The sequence below is a fragment of the Anguilla anguilla genome, chromosome 4, assembly GCF_013347855.1.
Source record: "Anguilla anguilla isolate fAngAng1 chromosome 4, fAngAng1.pri, whole genome shotgun sequence".
NCBI lineage: Eukaryota > Metazoa > Chordata > Actinopteri > Anguilliformes > Anguillidae > Anguilla > Anguilla anguilla.
The window spans coordinates 35,526,281-35,544,802 of NC_049204.1; the positions used below are offsets into that span (position 1 = coordinate 35,526,281).

The following is an 18,522-nucleotide window of genomic DNA, read 5'->3' on the forward strand; positions in this document are numbered from 1 at the left end:
TGCGGGGGTTGCGGGGGTGTAGGACGGCGGGGTGCAGCGGACGTTCCCGGCCCGCACGCGGGGCGGCGGCGTGCTCCCCGGCCGGAAAAACCAATCAGCTTCTTCGTCCCACAGAGCGTCCCCCTCTAGCTTTCATTTCCATCCGTCCTTGGGGGAGAAGGGTGGGGTGCTGGTTTGAGGGGGGGGAGGGGGGTGGTGGGGTTGGGGAGGTAGGTAGTGGGCGAGATGGCGAGAGGGGGCGAGGGGGGGGGGAGGAGCGGTTGGGGAGGGGAGCGGTAGACCTCTCTGCACTGCGCCAAGCCACGGCTTCTGTCCTGAAGGTGCACTCTCTCACCCGACCAATCAATGGCAGCCCTGGGGATGCGCCCGTCAAATCAGCCGCTGGAAAATTAACACCCAAATGAAAAAACATGCTTTGTATATTAAGCGCCACTGGTGGGGTGGGGGGTGGATGGTTGGAGGAAGACAAATGTCAATAAACCTCAAAAGGAGGAGAGGGATGGTCCGGTGGGAGAGAGGGAGCGAGAGAGAGAGAGAGAGGGAGGGATGAGGGGCAGCCTTGATTTACGGTTTATGGAATGATGTGCTTGTCTGACAATGGCAGCGGAATAAATCTGGGGGTTATGAAGTTGACAGAGGGCCAGCGGAGGGACGGCCACTGCAGTGGGGCCAGGGCTGTTCCCCGTGTCCCGTCCGTCGATCTGAGGAGGGAGGGGGGGGGTAGGGGCGCCCGAAGCCCCTCCGTTTTACTGTGTTCCTGCTACACGCTACGCTGCAATTCAATGTATTTTTTTTGCCACACGGGCAATGGGCTGAATATGGAGTTATGAGGAGCGCAAACACAAAATCCTATTTTTCCTGCAGGCCGCCCCTCCCAAGGGCGGAAGCTGAAACAGAATATCACCTTGCCCGTGAGCCTGGCATGTGACAGCCAGCCTCAGATTTATTACCCCCGTATTCAGACCCTTGTTTGACGAATGGGAGCTCGTCATCCAACCGCTGTGCCTTGAGAGGTGAGGAGGGGAACCACGGTAACAGTCACAGCCGCGGCGGAACAGCGTTAAGGCCCCCTTTGCCGAAGCGGCGGCCCGACGCTGACCTCGCCGGCTCTTAAACGCCGCTCCGTCTTTTTTCGCAAGAACAAAACGCCGAGACGAAACGGAGGGCCCCTGCCAGGGCGATCTGCGCCTCGCATCCTCGCGAGCCCTGATCTCATTGGCTGCCGCCATTCTGCCGACACCACCTGGCCCCGCCCCCCTCCCCTCCCTACTGCCCCCAGTCGGGCCCCAAGAGATAGCTTCCTTGACTGCTCGCTCTACCCAGCTTGCCTCTCTGAATCCCCCCCGGACGACCAGGAAGCATCTGCGTGAGTCAGGTAATAAGACTGATGTGATGGAATCCCTACACTGGCTGCCTGAATGGTCCATCTGGGTGCATTATTTCAGAGGCTGATTATATTCGGGAGGCGGAAATTAGCTTGTTTTGACGCCGCGGCTGGTAAATCATGGGCTAATTGAAAACGCACCTCTCGTTAAAGCCGTCCGCGCATCAGACGCCGCCTGGCGTAGCCGTCCCGAAGCTTCCGAGACGGAGCCGCGCGGCTCGCCGCCGCCGCCGCCGCCGCTGGCGGGAGCCCGGCTTCCGGAAAACAGAAATCATGACATCATGCCTTCCGAGGACAAAGACCACACGGCGAAGGCTTCAGTGGCGAATGCGCATAGGAAAGAAAAACTGATGCTGGAAGGACGAGGCCCCCCCGAGATCCTGAACTAATGTGCAAATTAAGCCCTTGATATTAAAGCAGAGTTGCAGGCATCTTCCAAAGCGATTACCCTACAGAGAGAATGTATTAATAACACAAATCTCCGCAGTGATTCCGATGTTACCGCGATAGTTTTAATTTATTTAATCCATCCAAGATGATTATTTAATTCAGATTCCCGAATCAATATCACAATGTTTATCAGGATCATATTCAGTACGTATACGTGATTACTTTGCGAGGTAGTTTCCCCATATTGACCACTTTGCCTCTTTACATAAATAAATACATATATATGCATGTCTTTATGAGATGAGGCTGGTTTAAATTCAAACTGTTTCTCTACTTTTTCCCTAGCTGGAGGCTCGGACAGTTACTCTTGAGCCACTGCCGTTCCGCTTCGTGAAACACTGAAAGTGAAGCGCAAGACCTCGTCCAGTGAAAGCCAGTGACTGTTATCCGCAGTGAAGGTCAGAAGAGCAGACGATAAACGGTGCCATCATTTGGAGGAGAGGCGTGACTGATAACAAAAGCCCCATTTCCATTGCACAAAAGTAGGCAACGGAAATGGGGCACTGGGCATATCATAGCCAATAAATGTATGCTGCTGCCAGTAAATGCATAAATATTGGTGATCAGGTCAAGTCATATTTAAAGTTTCATTTCTTTCAAATTTGTCAATTTTTGTAGCTAACAGGGTAGCCAAATTTAGTTTCCAGAACTATTCACGATACATCTAGAACCCTTTAAACAGCGCGGTACGGTACGGTATGCTACGGCAGTGGAAAAGGAGCTAAATAGCAGACAGTTACTGTAAATGCTTGATACATCATTGGAAGGAACTAATTCAGCCGTAAACTGAGGAATACATATTGTGTGGAAGCAGTAAAAACACATTTAGAAATAATCACCATAGTCAGAAGGACGCTCTAATGAAAAACAAGATAAAATTTGAACTGAACATCTGATTTTCATCACAAATTTTTGAATACAACTGAAGAAACTCTGTTGAAACGACAGAGGCAAAACACTGAATCACATTATATATATATATATGTGCATGGTGGCGGTAATTCATTTGTTTAATGATAAAAAAAGTATTTTTAGAAATGGCTGCCTTTCAATGTGCGTGGGTAAATGTGCTTTCATATTGACATGCTCAGTCACTCAAATGCACATTACTTTTATTAAAAGGTTATTAAAACATATTTGCATGAAACCTGTTTTTTTATTTTTATCTTTAAGTGGTAATTCATCCACCTCCAATTCATCACTGTCTTTCATTGTCTTATTGTATGAATCTGAAAGCAGGTTAACATTAAAGTGATCTTATGGCAGGTCAGTAATGAAGTGCATGGGTTATAGTTTATAATTCCTTAATTAAAGCTGATGCTATATGCTAAAATTATCATATGATCACATATCACATTAGTCAGTTTTTTAAAACATATGAAATCATTTTTCATTCCAAGAAATATGCACGAAATGGCTCTGGATTGTAAGAAAGGCACCATTTTAATTTGGGAAAGATAGGCCCTCTTTACAGAGGCATTCAAATTCCCTACGCTGGCATTTTTCAGCCATGTGTTCTACATTTTGACAACATATCTGTCGGTTCATTCCTTCGGGGTAGAGCTTCTTGACGCCACGCGGAAAAAAGAAACGACGGAGCGAAGCCACGCGGTCGGACCGGAACGCGTCCCGGTGCCGATTTCAAACGTTCAGAGCCTGAACCTTAAACCCACTTTGAGCAGGAGCGGAGAAGGAGCTGACAACTTTACAGATTTTATTGCGCTGGCAATTAACCCTAATGACCCAGGAACAGGAGAGGAATTCCCTCAGGACCGGCTCCACTCTCACTGTTGTGGTTGCTTGCAGAGGAAAACACTACCAGGACCACCATCAACAGTTTGCACATCTTTATTTGCTGATTACATTCATTTATTTCTGATTTGGGGGGCAATTTGTAAAAACCCTGTATGCAGCAAAATTCTCAAGGCCTTGTTAGCTAGGAGATCTTCAGTACTGTTTTCATATAGCAGGAACAGCATCAGCCCTGCTGTAAACTTCTCGCCCTGCGATGGCTAGCTCCGATTTTTCAAGCAAACATATTTTTCACTCGCCTGACGTTCCCACATTCAGATAACCTCCCAAATTCCCCCTAAAAAGGCTCGAGAGTTTCAAATGAATCCGGCGATCGCTTTATTGCGATACTGTGCCTAATCATTTATGATTACACAATGTACCCTTATGCTTCCAGTCGTTTTTATTAAATCCAGGGGTCAGTCCTAAAGCCTCATTGAACCAAAATAATGTCATTTAATCAAAGATAATGAGATAGATTAGGGTTGTTTATGGAAAACAAATATGGTGGAATTTGTTTGCCATAGCATTAAAAAATTTAATTTGCAGACCAACTAAAATCTCTCTTTCAAAAACATTGACTTCCTTTAAGAAAATTTTAGATTAATGGAATTTTAAACTCCTTCAAAACCAGGTGGTCATTTAAATTTTGCCAGAACATCATCGCCACTACATTCGACGTCCTGACACTTTCAAGACTGTAGTGACATCATAGGCGAATTTCAGCTTTGTAACTTTCTATTGTAGTGTGTGAGGGTCTATGACCTGAAAGTCATGACTTTGTGTTAACCTCTCTAAGAGATCCCAAAAACATTCTGAAATGTTAGAATTTTTGGCCACAGTGTGAAAGCTCCTGTGAAAAAATTCCCCTATGATCATTGTCAGTTGAGATTAAAATAAGAAAGCTGTATCTGTACCTTCCTCAGTATAAACCAAGGCTATGCAAGCAAAAATATCAATCAAAGAAAAATGGCACAGTGCTATTTAAAATCTATATTTTACTGAGGGAATAAAAGAGAAGCAACGTTTCGGCCATTCGACCTACCACTGGCTGCATGAGATATAGTGACACTCTAAATGTTTTAAACAGTAGTCAGACTGCCAGACACAGGTGTAGTTCTTAATTGGCAATTAACTTGCAAACACCTGAAAAAAATCAGGATCACTGAGTAACATTTTTTGAAGTTTTAAGCTTAAGTAGATATTAACGTAATTGAAAAGCCAATTTAATGCATAATTGCCATTGATACATTTCTCTATAAAAAACCAAACTAACAAATGGCAGCCATAGTTTAAATCTCTGACATCTGGAAAAAGGAGAGAAAAAAGAAGAAGAAAGCCCACCCCAGCAATAGTGTATAATCAGCAAAAACAGAATTCCAGAACATATTTGTGCTCATATTTGTTTTGCTCATTTTGAGAACAGACTCTAACTTAAAGTGACAGTTTTCAGTTTCGTTCTCTATGGCAGTGCCAATGGCGAGAAGCGATAATTGCAGGTGTGTTTTTGGACCTCACTTCCCATAGATCCAACCGGATCCAACCAGTGTCGCCTATGTGACGTCAGTCAGTTGGCACGCCAACTATAACACTTCCTATTTACTGAATAAAAAACGGTTGTTATAAAAGTAACGTTATGTACATACTCATTCGTTGTCTAACATTAGGCTAACTCAAGATGTCTTTACGCTGCCGAGCCGGGTTAAAATGCCGTAGCAAACCTGGGGTAGAATTAGTGATGATAAATTTCTGCAAACATTCTTTATCCACCTTTTGCCCGGTATGAACATCTTTACACTGCAGAGAAGAATTTGCGGGATTCGCTGTGGCTCGTGCAATTATGTATCTCGTGCACAATAAGCAGTCTTTTTCGTGAATGATTGTTGTGTGGTATTTTTGAAACAACTGCCTTGCAAAATGTTACCCCTGGTGTTTCTGGTTTTGATAGCTAAACTGTTCGAGAATAAAGCTGAGCTGGGTGTTAAATTAGCATTCAGAACAAGAAGAATAAAACAAAAACAAAGGAGATTTCATCAAAAGGGCATAAAGGCTGAAGGAACATATGAGGGTAATAACATAATAACAACGCTAATCCATACTGCCGTATTCTTTTATTTAGTTTTCTCCTGCATGATGTCTTCAGAAATCAGACCCGGCTCTGCTCCACATACCCCGGCTTTATTCCGATCATTATAATATATTGATGAACTCGATGGCAATGTAAATAACGGTAACGTTAAGGCCAGTTCAGATCAATGATTCGCAACGAGGCGAAACGGTTTTAGAATGTTGCAGAGAAAATTGCAGCGGTGTGAACTGGCTAGTAGCAGAGCCGTTGCCTGCCCTGAGGTTTTAAAAGACCGTCCTTGTCAAATCTCCAAGTGCAGTTTTAGAACGTTTACAATCAGACGTCTTGGAATTTTGCAAGTTGCACCCAGTCTCGTTGCGAATCATTGATGTGAACTGGCCTTAAGTTAGCTACACTGCAACGTTGCAACAAGGTAGCATTGCATTCGAGAGACGGTTTGCGAGGTCGGTACCGGTCGGTAGCGTTAGCTAGCGTTTTTTTCTAATTGTTAGCCGACATTAGATTGTGTTAATTACATTAGCTAGCTAGCTAACGCAACGTTACCTGATATGAGAGATGGATACTGTGCGCAACGTTGTCTAAACTAATGTTGTCTTTCTTGACATGGTCCGGTAGCTAGCGTTAGCTGTGTAAATAGCTATGTAATTTAGTAAAGTTACATTGTCATTAAATGTAATACGAAATCTACATCAACAAATAATATGATCTCTCATGTTACACAAAAACCTTTTAGGGTTCCATAACTCCCCCAACCCCCCCTTTCTCTGTTATTGTCACGCATGCAGACACAGTAAAAAACAGTACGCCGCTCACACACAAGTGAGTTGAACAGCGAGCCTGTTGCGTTAGTTCCGCTTACCCTCTCTGGCGGACCAACCACTGATGGGTGATGAAAAACGCGTCACTAACTGTGCGCCGCTTGTGATTTCTTCCCGGGAATGTCGCCACAGACACCAAGTTACTCAATCATGAATTATGATATTAATAATAGTATACATTAATATAAAAATAGGCTCAATCACCACTGTGTTACCCAATGCAGCGATAGATAGTGACTTAAAAGACATTTATTTTAATGAAAATCTTCGAGATTATTACTTTAAATACCATGTTTTAATGGAAGTTCTTGATTACTTTAATGAGTGTGTCAAAGTCGTTGATAGTCATTCCAGCTCTCATCGTTAAAACAAACACAAACCACAAATGGCAGATCAGGTGACAGATCAGTTGAGCAGATCAGTTGAGTAGAGCTCAGAGATCAGGGGACAGATCAGTTGAGTAGAGCTCAGAGATCTGTCACAGCTAGAGACACTAGGTGATGGGGTTAAGTGGCATACAGGTAAACGCACTCACCTGTGAAGCAGACGGGACACTTGAAGGTCCCGCCCATTCCCTCGAAGCTGTGCTCGATCAGGTGGCACTGCAGTTTGGCCGGGGAGTCGAACGTTTGGCTGCAGAGCTTGCACTCGTGATTCAGGCCCTCCTCTGCAGGGACAAGAAACAAAAACAGAAAAAAAGGTCCCTTAGCCTTGCCTCTACATGCACATAAATAACAAAAGAAAAAAAAAAAAACATCAGGTTAAAGGAAATAGATTTAGCACTTTCTGTGCTGTGGCAGATTAACTGAGGCCTGGCTCCAGGCATTTGTTTTGTTTTACATGTCCTTTGAATTTCGATCCTTACAACAATACTCCCTTCTACGTTTTTTTTTCTCATTTCAATGTTTACATAATGTGTTCTGATAAAGCTCCCTCCAACTAGACTGCCACCCATCCCCAGTACACACACGTACACACACACACACACGCACACCCTGTAAAATTACATATTCAATAAGGTGCACCTTTAAAAATGGGGGTTTGAGGGGAGAGCTCTCCCGCCTGTGAACAAACACAACGTGAGATGACTCCACCGGCCTCTTTTTTTTAAAATTTAGATTCGATGAATAAAGATGAGGGCGAGATGTTTGCTTGGCACCGCGAACATAATTCCGGAACGTCTTATCAGGTGACACGGAGACGCCGCCCGGAATCCTGATGCCGGCAGAGAGACTGGCGCCTGATAATGTTGAGCGTTTTGACATTTACCTCTGGCTCCTCCCGTGTTTAATGTTAGCAGGTGGAGCTTAAAATTGATGGCTGAACAGACAGAACATTAACATCAATCACAGTTCATCACCTGGCGCGCCGTGCTCTCCCCGTCTCCCTCCCAGACGCTGGGCGTTGAGGTGCTCTGAGCACCGCCATGACGCCGTCCAACACTTTCTCCCTTCATGCCTCGCTGTTATTCTGTGTACCTTTACCCGCGCTCATTTTCCGTTGAGTTATGAGGCCTACGATACGCCCACCTGGGCTGTGGAATCCCCTGCTCGATTTGTAATATTAAATACTTCTACCGGTGTGTGTGCGTGTTTTTAAGTTCCCAATAATTAAACAAACAACTAACCAAATAGTTTACTTGCCACTGCTTTCAGGCATGGGATTGTGGGGGGGGGGGGGGAAAGGCGGTAAGCCTGTTTCAGGAGAGCGGGCCTGCTCTGAGGCGAGACGCCTGGCTGCAGTTCACAGAGGCCGCGGGTGTTTCGTGAGGGGCGGCCTGGGTATTGCAGTGCCAGTGTGGGGGAAACAATGGGTCTGCTGGGATTGTGGGTACAGCCAGGCTTCGCTAGGCTGGCCCTCTGATGCCGGGTGTGCTTTAAGGTAGCCGAACTGTTAAGAATGTGCAGTACGATGCCCACAAACACAACTTCTATCTGTTGGATGTTAAATACCCCGTCGTTTGAAGTATAAATACACAACTGAGAGAACGGCAATATCCCTAGTTATTTAAATCCTTTGTTATCGAAATATGAGACATGAAATTCAACACATAACTATACATATAAACCATTTCATTCTGTATGTTCACCAATGTCGTACTGAACAAAGGAATGTTTCATGTGGTCTGCTACACAGGTAGCTGATGTGTTAAATGTATATTAAGCTGTCATTAAAATTCCCAAGATGATGAAACATCAGAAAATGACAAACAGCTGATGGCTGTACATGTTCCATGAGGGATAAAAGACCCTCCATTGGGTACTGTGGTTTACATAAAGGAGGAAACCTATTATTTTGAAACAAAGAAGTTCGTTGGGTGTGGTGTTCAGGAGAAAATAAAAGACATATCCAAACACTACCAAGAACAAAAAATCCCCGCAAAACAGACTCGGTACTCACAAAGAAAAATAACACAAAATTATAAATGAAGGTGAAGACCCACCACACACCACTACGCTTTTTTCCAGTAACGACTGCGATATGCAAATTTTCAACATTGGACATGTATGGATCCCTATGTGGTCCAAATTACCTCCCTTTTCCCCCCATGGTTCTGTGCCCTACTGTGACTCAGTCCTGCTGCACCCCTGCTGGCATTTCGGCAAACAATCCTTAATTTATCAAGCCTGGCAGTCGGCGGCCGCAGGGTGAGACTCCGGGGTCGGTTGTCTCGCTTGTGAAAACGCCGGGCGATTCCCTGGCATAAGCCTTGCTCCCTACAAACCACCAAAAAAAAAAAACCGCAAAAAAACCCCCAAAAAACAAGCCCTGGCCCCTCAGATAGCCTGCGGTTTCTGACCAAAAAAAACGTAAAAACGAAGGAAGGAAGAGAAGAAACGAAATAAAACGCCGATGTGGAGCGCCGCATTTCACTTTTTTTGATCTGTTGCCTATGGCAAAAAAAAAAGAAAGAAAGTTGGAAATGACATTTGCAGCTTTGCGAATCCCCCCGTCAGTGGAGCGGCCCCTCTACGCGTTCAGCGGGAGCCGAACCGGAGACCCCAGAGGTGCAAGAGGTCATGCAAGCAACGTAAATTAGCTGTCAATAATTTAATGAGAGGGAAGGGTAACCCAGGCCCTACCCTTAATTCTAATAGCCGTCTTCAGCGGAATAATGAAATATTTCTCAGGGCTGCTGCGCAGAGCCGTAATGATGCTTTGGGCATGTTTAATCTTTAATTGCCGCACTTCGCGAGAGTCTGTTTGCTCCGTCAAAGAAATAAATAAATGAAATTGAAAAAAAAAAAAAAACCCGCAAACAAAAGTTCATCCAGAATAGCATTGAAATTTTTAATACGTATGGATAAACACAGACAAACAGAAGACAAACGCAGTGAGAAGAGGAAGGAAAAAAAACCGAACAGATAATCTCTCATTGGCATACAGAATGGGTGGCTGGGGCGGGGGGGCGGGGTGGCGGGGGCGGGGGTGGGGGCAGGGAGGGAGGGGGTGCATCCATATTTGACACCCCAGTCTTGTCTGTGAGAAACACAGGGGCCCTTGTCTTGCATGCTAAGTCAGGTGTTTGCTTCTGTCAGATATGACACAGATGGCTGCTAATGCTTGCTTGACAGAACAGCGCCGGCTCTGGTGTTACCCACTTGACAAGAGAGAAGAACAACAGTACATACATTGCGTGCGGAAGAGCCGCACAGCTTCAACTCTTTTTAGAAATCTTTCTGTCCCTCTGTTTTTTTTTTTTTTTTGAACAAGCGCAGTCGCAGAATGCTAATGCCGCCGGAGGAACAGGATCTCCGCGCCTCGAACGCAGTCTCCTCTTTTCTCTTTCGCTCGTTTTAATTGAGCTCCGACAAAACCCGCGTCTGGGGCTCGCGTCTGGGAAAATGAGCCAGCGTAACGGGCCGTGTGATCCGTTCCCGTCAGCTGCAAACGGGACGGCTGATTGGCTGACGGGGTGGGGGAGTGGTGGGGGTGGGTGGGGGATCTTACGGCCTGGGAGCGGCCCTGCGCTACAGAGCGCCGTGTCGGAGCTTTAATTATGATCCCGGCTACAGTAACTACATCCAGGAGCAGGGCCGGGGTGCGGCGATCGCTCCGCCTGTTGCGAAACGCTGCTCGCGGAACGCCGGCGCTAGTTTAGTACCGCCACAGTACCGCCACAGCTGATTACGTGTCTGACTGATTCTTCATCGCGCAAATGTGATACATCTCCTGTTTTACCAGTGAACAGCTCATTGATAATGATCTCATTTTATTATCAAATTCATTCATTTCATTTATATTATTTGTGAATTATATATAACTATACATAACATACAGTATACATGCTGTATATATAACTATACATATATAATACACATGACTGAATAATTTGATTAGAAATGTTTATTTTTTATTTTTAACTTTAACTTTCACTGGGTGTCCATCAAAATGAACCTGAGGATCACTGAACACGGCTCAGACCTGGTTTACTGTTACCGTTCGTTCTTTGCCGTGACAAAGCACTTCCATTGAGAAAGTCTCGCACATTCTTTTAACTAGCGTGTCCACCAACACTGACTTCCATTTCCATGGAAGCCGTCGTATGGATCTGGGGGAGGGAGACACAGTATGAGAATGACATGCAATTACCAGTTTGGCTGCGACGTTCAGGAGGCGACGGGGAAGAACGGAATGGGCTCGTGTGAATCTGATGTGACAGCGGTCCTGAGGAGCCGACGGAGCGGCTAAAGCGCGCCGATCCCGCGATCGCGTTCAGCGCTCGTTCAGCGCTCGTTCAGCGCTCGTTCAGCGCTCAACAGCAGCATCTGTCACTCCCAACGCGCTCCAACAGATTATCCGGCCCCCCTTCCGAAACGGCCCCGGACGATAATATCGGCCGATCGGACGGGATAAAAGCAAGGTAGACGGCAACCCCGCGAGCCGGTTCGCCTCTCCGCGACTTGTCTTCTCTGGAGCGAGATTTCACGGCTTCGCCTCTGGATAGCGCTAAGCAGAGGGGGGGGGGGGGGGGGGCTAGAACTAAGCGGAAACGCGCACGGTCGGTCGCGGCGATCGGGAGGGTACGTCGGCGCTTTGTCAGGTTCTATAAAGTTGGGGGCGTTGAAGGGGCGGGGGGTGCGGAAGGGGGGGGGGGGGGAGAGCCACGGCTGTCGCTGAGCGCAGGGACTCATCCGTGACATCACTCAGTCTGTTTCCATGGCCTGCCGCCTTGCCAAGGCCCGGAATGCCTCAGAACGGCTTGGCGGCCTGGCCCAGAAACCAGCTGTGACCCATCAAAGTGGAGGAGCTCCAGGTGGGCTGTTAATGGAATGGGCCATTGTATAAATGAGCACCGAGCAGCCCCCACCCCCCCTCACACCGCCCCCCCCCCTCACGCCCCACCCCCGCCACCACCCAGCAAAGGATCCAAAGCACAAAGAACCCTCTCATGCCCGTTCGCAGGCTATCAGTAATTTTAATTTTTATTATTTTGTTTTTTTATGACCGAAACGCTCGCTGCACGCTAAATTTCCGGGGCCGATGAAAAAGACACCCATTTAAACGGAGCTGTTAAGCGTGACTGCCTGATCAGACACCTAGGGAAAAACAAGACAGAAAAAAAAAACAAAAAATGGAAAGTGAACATTAAGACATCATAATCATTTCTGGCGCATTAAGTAATGCTGGTGATCAGCTACGTTGTCAAGGAAGTCAGCAAACTATGATGAAGCGAGTATGCCTGTCAGGTATTCCGGTTACTGCATCTAAATACTGCAGTTATCCCCTATATATTAAAAAAGAAACAAGTCAGGAAAACATTATATATCTGTCAACAGAAACGTGGAGGCACACAAAAAAATCTCTTGACAATTTCCAGTACAGAGCATAGGACAGGCATCATTTTTCCAACTGGGAAAACCATATTGTGAAATTCAACAGGAATCTTTTTTTTTATGGAGTGGGACAAAGGCTTTTCTTTAAAAGACAACTTTAGCGGTTAGGAAAAAAAAAAAACACAGCGCAAGTTTTGCTGCAAATTTCACCGCGTACGTCATTCCAGCGAGAGCCGCAATCGGAATCTCTCCATTAATTACACAAAACAGCGCGTATGAAAGGCCGCTCTCTCCCCCCTCGGTGAAAGATGAAACCGCAGTTGTGTGCTTTTTTCCCCTGTCTGACCTTTTGCCCAAGACAGAGCAGTAAACACAATTCCTTTTGCTATAATTATCGTGCTCTCGGAGGGCTGCCGCGTGAGTTTCGCTCGCCGAAGATTTACATATGCAGAGTTTTTTTTTTTTTTACCCATATGCCCTTGCATGATCTCTCAGCACATAAACTTCCCTATTAGCAACCCTGGCTGCTTAATTATTCATATTTGGCAGTTACCTGCCTGTCTGTAAAATTACCACGTCTAACCCTTTTTTTTTATGTGTGCGTGTGTATTTACATGCGTGTGCGCTCGTGTTTGCGTGTGTATTTACACGCGCGTGCGCTCGTGCTTCTGCCTGCGCGTGCGTGTATGTGTGCGTGCGCCTGCACCAGCACCATGCCGGTCGTCCTAATGAATCAGGACAGAGGAGAAAGGAGCTGATTTGCAGTAATAGAGGGTGGATCACACTGGCAATCTGTCCTTAGTGGGAGTTAGAGAAGAAGTCAAATGTCTCATCTGGTTCTCCCCTATAGCTCCCACGGTGAGAGAGCTCACTTCCTGACGCCTCCCCCGGCTCCCTTCAGACTGTCCAATCAGCACGTCCACCAGGGAGCCTGGCCTTGCTCGCAACAGTCTCTGTATCTAGTTACAGACCCACTAGGGACGGACAGCACTCTCAGCTCACCCCCCCCCCGCCACCCCTCCCCCCCCCCCCCCCAGCCCAATCCCCTCCCGCCCCCTCCTGAAAGTCCTTAAGATGAAAACCGTTCTTTTTCTCCTCCAACAAAGCGGCCACGACAACCAGAAAATAAGGCACATCTACATATCTACGGGGCCACACGTTCTTTCAGCTCATGGTTAATGCATTTTACAGCTACAAAAATACACTGAGAAAAACTCTCTATTATCATGCCGAAGAAGACGAGGGAGAAAAGCGTCTAATATTTCTGAATGTTCGCATCGAAAACCTGGGTATTTGTTTTTCTATTTATTTTTCCATGCAGAGGGGCAGACAGGCTGGACAGGAGAGGGAGCTGGAGAGTTTCTGAAAAAAAAGAGTAATGCATTACATCACGCTTTACCTGCAATGTTGCCAAAGTTACCGCGCTAGGAAAAAAAAAGACCAGGATGAAAGGCGGCTGAAAAAAAGACGAACTCAAGTCGGCGTTGCGCGGACCCGTGAGTGTGAGCGCACACGCACATGTTCCCACGTATCTGAGATGGGGGGTGGGCGCCTGCTTGCGGAAGGTGGGCGGACGGGCCGCAGAGGGGTTCTGAAATCCGATATTTGACGAAAATAGAGTTTAAAAAGCTGCGCAGGCCTTAATTATAATGTCTGCCCTGTCTGCGCTGACCTACCCCCCCACCCCCTCCCCCTGTCAGGGGTACTTCTGAGACCAAGGACCAGTAACAAGGAATTCATGATCAGTTTTAGCACTTGGCATTGGAACAAAAACCTCTGATACACAGATTTACACGTTTCTCAAGAGCACAGTGAATCTTTAACCACCCCCCCTCTTAAAGGGACAAGCTCTGTATCTGTACCCACTCACACACAGAAACAAACCTCACACACATAACCACTCACACAAACACACACAGACACGCACATAAACACACAAATACACAAACACACACACATAACCACTCACACAAACACACACAGACACGCACATAAACACACAAATACACAAACACCCACACATTCACACACACAAAACCACTCGAATACGAACACACACAGACACTCACACAAACGCTCTCACTGAACACACAAAAGTACACACAGACACACATAATGCCCAGCTAGCACACCCACACTCACGAGCACAAACATTGCCCAACCCCCATTGTGTTTCACAATAAGAGAGAAAAAAAAAACCTACACTGCAATTTCATTGGATCATAGTGGCCTTTTTGGATATTCTGCTGCGCACGACAGTTTTTCTGTTTTGCATTACTAAGGCAATCTACTCCAGACCAAGCGATAAGGACTGATACAATATCCAGGGGAGACAATACCCACCATGACATCGCCATTCCAACCAGTTTCAAACAGTAATTAAACCGCACGAAAAACAACAGGTTCGCGTAAATTCACATTGTTTCTTTTAATCAATGAAAACATCTGGACAACAGGGCACGTCTCAAGTGGACACGTAAATCATTACAAAGGCCAGATGCTGCTGCAATAAACATGGCTTAACCTGATTACCGGAGGCTTTGGGATGTACAGCACTATAACATGAAACATGCATTGTCTTAAAGAAGTAAAGCACGTCAAAGGCAGCCAAACGTCCGCTAAAACTTGTAACATCCAGGTAGGATGCGGTAACTTTTAGCATGGCCCTCATCGTATTCCCAGCGCATGGGAAAGTAAGACTGCAAACTTAATGACTGTTGCGGTGGAGTTGATCTCCAGCCAATTAGTCCTGTTTATTGGGTTGTTTTCACACAACGAATGGTGGCATGGGTGAAGAAATCTATAGAAAATGAGGGTGCCAAACTGCAGACAAAAGCCAGCAAGAGGAGCATTGTAGTGCAGGTGGCAGGTCTAAAAGTTGCCACAACCAGACAAACGGTTGTCAGGCTTTAATACATTGACACTCCATGTAGCAAGACTTGTCGAGTATCAAGCAGAAGGTGCCGGACAGATTATTATTTTTCGTCTGCCACAGCAGAGCAGGAATACAAACCCTTCCAAATATCTAAAATAGCAAGATTAATTTAGACTCTAGCCAAACGTGCATTCATGGGTTCCATATCTCAGAAAAACAAGTCTGACCTCCCTCAATTAAAAACGTTTATAGTTGTGATAAGAACACATCAATAATAATGAATGCTTAAAGTCTCTCATTACATCGCTACATGTTAAGGATGCAGTAGCAGGCTGTCGTAAAAAAAATTATTAGCATCTCAAGCCTCCAACAGAAACCAGCCTGGCAAGGTCAAGGTCAGGCAACAGAAATGTATGTAAACAATCCCTAGCCTGCTTCACTGCTATTCACATCGTGAAGTCATTCGCATCTGCATTTCAAAGACTATTTTTTAAGACTCTAATTTCAACAACTCTGTGAGCTTGGTATGTTCCAAACCAATCCATGCTATGAACAGCAAGCACAAATGAGTACTCGCTGGTTCATTGCTCAGAAGCTCAGCATCAAATAGTATCAGAGTCTCTTGTAACCTCTAAAAAACAAAAACAAAAAGAGAACAAATTTGCCAATTGCAGCCAATGCCAGCATCAGACAAACTCAACATTTACTCCTTGAGAAACGTGTCTCCATTTTAGAGAGGAATGATACTCCAGGTACCGACTGCAAGTGAAGTGAAGAAAAAAGTGCACATGCACACACACACATTTTGAGAGTGTGTGTGTGAGTGTGTGTGCGTGTGTGTACGTGCGAGTGTGTGCGTGCGTGCGTGTGTGTGTCTGCGCGTGTGCATGTGTAAAATTGTTTGTTTTTTCAGAGTCAGCTGAGGGGGGCACATGCTTGTGATCAGTAGGTGGGTTTATTTCACGGCCCTCTCTGCAGGAATTATCAATTAACAGATAATGGGAAAAATCACAGCAATTAAGCCTGGGACTTTCTCAGAATACAAAGCAGCTCCACCTCTGTGTATTCCTGGGAGAAACAGCAGCCCGAGCCGTCCATGTGGAACACGGTTAATTTTAACGGTATGTGCCCCGTGAGTAACTATATGCTGATGAAGGAACATACCGCGGGTAGCCCCCCGAGGACCTCGCTGATTGGAAAGCCATCGTGGAGGTGTGAGGAGATTGCATTTCTTGTTTCTATGCAGAGTTACTGAAGGATAACGCAAACATAATAATTATCCTGCTTTAATCGAAAGGCCACTTCCTCTCCGAGAGTCCTTTTGATTACGCTTCTTTTTGCACCCAGCTCGCCCCCCCCCCCCCACCCCCCCCCCCCCCATCCCCCCAGCACCACCACCACTACAACCACCACCACCCCACCACCTCTCGAAAGCCAGTGATGGAGGACCCAATGACTCAATGAAATAATGTAGACGGTGACTTTGCTCAGTAACCTAGTAACGGGGCTTTTAATTTGTGGAGATTAACCTGACCTTGAAAATATCATCCCTCCACTGAGGTAAAATAATGGGTCTGGTGCCAGAAAGAGCTCTGTAGGAAACCGTACTGCCACCAAAACACAGGAACCCAGGGCTTGAAAAATATGCAAATGGTAACAAAGCACAAAAAAAAAACCGTCCCCAAAAAATCTGAGAAAAAGATCACAAAAGTACAATGAACACAGAAATGAAAGCACAAAATGGCACCTCAACAGCATGACGGCATTTAAATTGTACCAAAATGCAGTCAAACGAAGGGCACGAATGTGAGACCAGGCAGAGAAATCGGGAGTCTGCAGTGTGAACCTGCTAATGAGATGCTAAGGTTCTGCCTTGACTAATTACCGACCTTCCCAAAAAAAGTGAGCTTAGCGCCAGCTGAGGAAATTTAAGCGGGCGACGTACTGCACATGTCCATGTCTGCTTTACATGCGACACAATCACATTAGGACGGGCATTCCATTATGATATGAAATATTTTAGCGTTTTTAAATCTGCATTTAGTTAGCATAATATTCAAAAATGCTAACAGTGAAACATGGGAGGTGTTGAGAACTTTTAAGCAGCAGTGATGATCAAAGATCAGGTTTGTCCTCTAGCTTATAATGCATAAGGTCGGCAGTTGGACATTTGAAACCTGATCTGAAATCAGGAGTCCGACTCTGAGTCAGTTCATGAAAATGGAGCCTTAACTCCTTCATTTAGAGCTCTCTGGAGCTGAGGAGCTTCTGACAGGGCATGTGACTCGAAGGTCTGATGTTTAACTCCAGGCTGCTGAAAAAGCTGCTCCCTTGAGAAGGCTACTTAACCCACTCTGCTTTAGTAAACAGTTAAACTGTATAAATGGATGGACAGGCTGTAATATCTACGACAGCTAAGATAGAGAGTAATGCAGTTCCAGCTTTACACACAGGCTACACCGAGCAAGCAAACACAGGAGCATTTGACCTGACTTGAGACATCACAAGCCTAGTATTAAATCCTCAGAGCTTAATTTATTTTATTTTATTTTTTTCAAATATGGACACTTTAGCCTAAAATAAATTAAAAACAACAACTTTCCATCGGCATTAATTGCCATTTAATTAGCACCATTGTAAAGGTGTTTTTTATTTATTTAAATAAAATAACGCTTGTCTTCTATTCTGCGGCGCACGCGGCTTTGCTTATACAACGTTACGGCAGGTCCGCGATCCTGAAAATGGCGAACGCCCTCGCCTTTCATTCACAGACACACCGCGATAAGGAGAGGCGTTTGTTGTTACAAACTGGAACCGCAAAGAACGACGACGAGCGGCGACAGCAGGCGGCGAAAAGAGGCGCGAAACGATCACCCGGACGCGTTTGGCAAAAAGGGGAAAAAAAACGTTTTTTTTTTTTTTTTTTTACAAACGACGGAATCCGGAAGAAAGACGCGGAACCTCTCGCGCTTGGCACTGCCGGCGAAGAGGAGCGCGCCGAGGAAAGGACCGGAGGCGCGACCAAAGCGCGGCGAAGACGGGCCCCTTTGATCGGGGGCTGACATTTATTTTAAACCTTTTGCCGACGATCGGGGAGCTGCCAGGGTAAGACGTGTCAGCCCCCGCGCAGCCCTGCGAGCGTGCCTGGGGGAGCCGGGGATAAATCTCTCAGCGAAAGTCAATAGTGTCAGCTCCAGCGCGTCAGACACAGCAGAGGTGCTAATCACGCGGGCGTTACCGCGTCGTCCCCCGGACCCCGAGCGAAAGCAGGCGCCGCGCAAACGGTTCCGCTCCGAGGAGGAGGCGCGGAACGCCGCCGCCGTCAACTCCGCTCATCC

At 46.2% G+C, this 18,522-nt stretch overlaps 1 protein-coding gene across 6 annotated transcripts in view; it reads right to left on the reverse strand.

Annotated features, from left to right (window-relative positions):
• The window catches only part of LOC118225850 (zinc finger protein 521-like), a 165,838-nt gene that overhangs the window by 34,949 nt on the left and 112,367 nt on the right, over nt 1-18,522 (reverse strand). For all 6 annotated transcript variants that reach the window (XM_035414875.1, XM_035414874.1, XM_035414876.1 and 3 more), the window contains one exon: nt 7,068-7,199. In XM_035414875.1, coding sequence (XP_035270766.1) covers nt 7,068-7,199 — 132 coding nt within the window. The remainder of the gene's footprint in view (nt 1-7,067; nt 7,200-18,522) is intronic.